The 5,085-nt window shown below is 40.3% G+C and overlaps 1 protein-coding gene across 1 annotated transcript; it reads left to right on the forward strand.

Moving 5' to 3' along the window:
• Positions 1–1,789: 1,789 nt before the first annotated feature.
• LOC112074851 (chemotaxis regulatory protein ChePep-like) lies at positions 1,790–4,130 on the forward strand. Its single transcript, XM_070440698.1, has 2 exons — positions 1,790–2,620; positions 3,889–4,130. The coding sequence occupies exons 1-2, from the start codon at positions 2,293–2,295 to the stop codon at positions 4,002–4,004; spliced, it is 444 nt and encodes a 147-aa protein (XP_070296799.1). The 5' UTR covers positions 1,790–2,292; the 3' UTR covers positions 4,005–4,130.
• Positions 4,131–5,085: the final 955 nt, after the last annotated feature.

The raw sequence follows: 5,085 nt of genomic DNA on the forward strand, positions 1-5,085 counted from the left end.
TTATACAGCAGACTGGAAGGGTTCATGCAGATTGTTTGTAGAGAGATAGTTCTGTAGTATCTAGCCAGACTGGAAGGGTTCATGCAGATTGTGGTAGAGAGGTAAGTTCTGTAGTTGTTTACTGCCAGGACTGGAAGTTCATGGTAGAGTTGTTTGGTAGAGAGGTAGTTCTGTGTTGAATACAGCCAGACTGGGAAGGGTTCATGCAGATTGTTGTAGAGAGATAGTTCGTAGTATCTTGCCAGACTAGAAGGTTCATGCAGATTGTTGGTAGAGAGGTAGTCTGTAGTGTGTATACACAGCCAGACTAGAAGGGTTCATGCAGATTGTTGGTAGAGAGGTAGTTCTGTGTTTATCAAGCCAGACTGGAAGGGTTCATGTAGATGTTTGGTAGAGAGGTAGTTCTGTAGTATCTTGCCGACTAGAAGGGTTCATGCAGATTGTTGGTAGAGAGGAAATTCTGTAGTTGTGTACAGCCAGACTGGAAGGGTTCATGCAGATTGTTGGTGAGAGGTAGTTCTGTAGTTTTATACAGCCAGACTGGAAGGTTCATGCAGATGTGGTAGAGGTAGTTCGTAGTATCTAGTCAGACTGGAAGGGTTTACTGCAGATTGTTGGTAGAGCAGGTAGTTATGTTAGTATCTAGTCAGCACTAGAAGGGTTTATGCAGATTGTTGGTAGAGAGGTAGTTCTGGTGGTATCTAGTCAGACTGGAACGGTTTCATGCACATTTTTCCAAGGTTGGTTTGATCAATCAATCAATCAATTTTATTTTATATAGCCTTCGTACATCAGCTAATATCTCGAAGTGCTGTACAGACACCCAGCCTAAACCCCAAACAGCTTAGTAATGCAGGTGTAGAAGCACCGGGTGGCTAGGAAAAACTCCCTAGAAAGGCCAAAACCTAGAAAACCTAGAGAGGAACCAGGCTATGAGGGGTGGCCAGTCCTCTTCTGGCTGTGCCGGTTGGGGATTGTAACAGAACTATGCCAAGATGTTCCAAAAATGTTCATAAGTGACAAGCATGCAGTCAATAATAATCATGAATAATTTTCAGTTGGCTTTTCATAGCCGATCATCAAGAGTTGAAAAACAACAGGTCTGGGACAGGTGGCGGTTCCATAACCGCAGGCAGAACAGCTGAAACTGGAATAGCAGCAAGGCCAGGCGGACTGGGGACAGCAAGGAGTCACCACGGGCGGCAGTCCCGACGCATGGTCCTAGGGCCCAGGTCCTCCGAGAGAAAGAAAGGAGGCAGTTTTAAGGGAGGCAGTTTTAAGGGAATTAGGCATGGTGCCTGAATTAAGAAAGTGTTTTGTGATTTATGATTGTATGAGTCCTGTGGGAATAGGGTCCAAGGGGCAGGTAGTTGACCTCATATTATGGACCATTTCAGAGACAGATGTTGGGTTTGTCAATGAGAATGTGGTGAAACTGCAGCTGGGAGGCTCAGTGTGAAGCAGCGGGACAGGTCTGAATCAATGGGTAGATTGTACAGTGAAACTGCAGCTCCGAGGCTCAMTGTGAAGCAGAGGGACAGGTCTGAATCAAGGGGTAGATTGTACAGTGAAGTAAATGCTCCTTATTTTGTGTTCAGTGCCGCTTTGTATGCAGCCTGGTGATATACCAGGGCCTGGGGATGCAGTTAGGTTTGTATGCAGTCTGGTGATATACCAGGGACTGAGGATGCAGTTAGGTTTGTATGCAGTCTGTTGATATACCAGGGCCTGGGCATGCAGTTAGCAGCTTTCATAGAACGTAGATCACTGTTAAACTAGGCTGCAGAGTGTTTGTTTGACCGAATGAATATAACATTGCCTTAAATGCAGAGTTAGATGTCAAGTTTAAATTCACATTCATCACACATCTTCACTAATCAATCAACACATGCTTTCCTTTGGACGTATCAATATAATATTACTTAATGAAATACATTTTAAAAATACCCTTTTTTGTCAGGAAATAAAATAAACATTTCCTTATACTGGGTTACCCACTCCAGTCAGCTGATGACGATGCTGCCAGTGTGAGGTATAATCTAGTGGACGGGACACTTCAACAACAACAGCGAGTCAGTCACTTCAGTAGCTTGCTAGGCGACATGGCCTAAACATTCAAGCTTTTTAGACTGTTTCAGTGCATATTTGCCTATATGTTTTAGACATACTTCTGTTTTATAGCGAGTTTCCCCATTTATTTTCGTATTTACGTTGTTAGTCAGGCAGATGTCTTAAATGTGCCTAGCGCTAGGCTAGTCGCTAATGCTAACTAGCTAGCTAAAATCTCCGACCATGAGTTCACGAAGCTACTCTCCTCCTGTTAAAGAAGAGGGGGTCTGCTGGACGGAGAAAGAAGGTCTGGGGCTGAACATTGTCGTGAAAGAGGAGGAGGGAGAAGAGGATGTCACAGTTACCGTGAAAGAAGAAGAGAAAGACTTTACAGTGAAAGAAAAGGAAGACGCGTTCAGAGTGAAAGAGGAGGAGGYTGTTACAGTAAAAGAAGAGGAGGAAGAGAAAGAGGAGGATGCCGTTTTTGGAGTGAAGGGGGAAGAGATAACTGTCACATTGAAGGAGGAGAATGAAGAACAGGAGAAGGAGACAGGAGATCTGATTAAGACCAGTAAGTACTGTCTTAAAAACAGGAGCACAAACTATTGTTGAACTAATGCGTGTTTTTAAAGCAGCGTTATACTGAATGTTTATGCTTTAATTATTTATTATTAATTAGTATTGAATTATTATTATTATTAAGTTATTATGTAATTTAGGAATTGATAACTACACTGTAAGATGTGTATACCACCAAAGAGCYGGTCACCAACAAAACCTTAACAATCGATTAGCAAATTCACAACTTTAATGTCACTCAGAATTGACAAACAAGATATAAATGACAGGGGATGTGTGTTGCTATAGTAACCCGTGGGGTTGTGATGTGTGTTGCTATAGTAACCCGTGGGGGGAGTGAACACCCAGACAATGGACATTTTTGAAAACAAAACCAGGGAGCTACTTCATCGTTAACCAGAAAGGATTTGATGTTGAGATTAAAAACGGCTGCATTGGCCCTTTAATGTAAGATACATACGGCTTCTTATGTGTTTTATTTATCCAACATAACTACCTTACCATGAACAATTTCAATTAAAATAGTCAACAAGAAACAATAATAATATTAACTACGACTACATACACCCTTCTACACCCGGCTAGCTGACCACTGATTTTTATTGCAATTCATGTAAGTTAAGTTAGGTTATGAGAGTTTTCAAAAAAAGTCATATGTACACATTTTGTGGGACATTCTGTATATTGTAAACTTCGACTGTGTGACAGACCACATTTAATTTAATATCCAACTTTTAACCTCTGAAATATAGCTAACGGGTTTGCTAATGTTGTTAGTTTAACGTAGTTGCTAAATGTTAATAGAACTGCTTAGTAACCAAAAAGGAAAGAAATTGTAAGTGTTAGATAATACATATCACGAAAACAGTTGAATAACATTATCTATTATTATAGAGCTCTGCTCAGCCTAAACATGACATGATCTATTATTATAGAGCTCTGCTCAGCCTAAAACATGACATTATCTATTATTATAGAGCTCTGCTCAGCCTATAAACATGAATTATATATTATTATAGAGCTCTCTTATTTATGACATCATGACATTCCCTGAGAGATTAGATTTGGAGCTCTACATCATTTGTTTTTAAATCTCACCATCACCAAGTTTATTTTTAATTATGTAATGTTGTGTAAGACTGACCTCAGTTTATTGAGGGATCTAGTCTAGATTAAATCTCATAGGAAGAACATTTTATTTAAATGCAGGTTCATTCAGATCTCTCTGTTTAACTAAATAATCTGTTTGTCTTTTGGCAGGAGAGAGACCTGACTCTGACAGCGGAAGAGTTCCTCAGAGGAAAACAGACCCGGAGACGCTAACCAACACCACTGCTCCCACTGTGGAAAGAGTTTTAGGTGGTTTGGGAGCCTGAAAAATGCATGGAGAATACATACAGGAAAAAGCCTACCACTGTTCTCACTGTGGAAAGAATTTACTCAGTTAGGGGCCCTGGTTGGGCATGAGAGAACACACACTAGAGCGCAAGCCTTATCACTGTTCCCACTGTGGAAGAGTTTTAGGTGGTTATGGTCCTGAACAAGCATGAGAGATACACACTGGAAGAGCCTTATCACTGTTCTCACTGTGGAAACAGTTTTAGTGGTTAGTGAGCCTGAAAACGCATGAGAGAACACACACAGGAGAAAAACCTTTCCAATGTTCCCAGTGTGAAAAGAGTTTTAGGTGGTCAGGGAGTCTGAAAAAAGCATGAGAGAAAACACACAAGGAGTAAAGCCTTTCCAACATACTAATACACAGGAGGAGACAAACAACCATGCTCTCATTGTGAAAATACATTTTCCCAGTCAGAGGACCTGAATCACACGAGAGAATAGAGAGGCTGTGTTCTGACTTATGTTCTGACTGAGAATTTGTCCACGGCAGAATTCACAGGGCCAGGGTGTCCGCTATGGACACCTGGAAGAAATCAGCAGCGGACATTTCTGAAGGTTTATCAACAGACCTGTACATCCTGAATGGATCTCTAGAATGTGTAACTATTTCTGAAGGTTATCCAAACAGACCTGTACATCCATGAATGGATCTCTATAATGTGTAACTATTTCTGAAGGTTTATCCAACAAACTGTACATCCATGAATGGATCTCTATAATGTGTAACTATTTTCTGAAGGTTTATCCAACAGACCTGTACATCCATGAATGGATCTCTATAATGTGTAACTATTTTCTGAAGGTTATCCAACAGACCTGTACGTACATAATGGATCTCTATAATGTGTAAACTATTTCTGATGTATTGTGATGTATTGTTTAAATAGATGTACTATGTTTAGGTATATTTTATCTGTGGTTTATTTCAAAGTTTTACTGATGCTATTAGATTGTACTATGTTAGGTATATTTATCTGTGGTTTTATTTCAACAGATTTTACTGTTATTTGATTGCTGGTGGGGGGAGTTTTATATATACAGAGACTTCAGAAAGTATTC

The sequence above is a fragment of the Salvelinus sp. IW2-2015 genome, unplaced genomic scaffold (genome assembly GCF_002910315.2).
Source record: "Salvelinus sp. IW2-2015 unplaced genomic scaffold, ASM291031v2 Un_scaffold2846, whole genome shotgun sequence".
NCBI lineage: Eukaryota > Metazoa > Chordata > Actinopteri > Salmoniformes > Salmonidae > Salvelinus > Salvelinus sp. IW2-2015.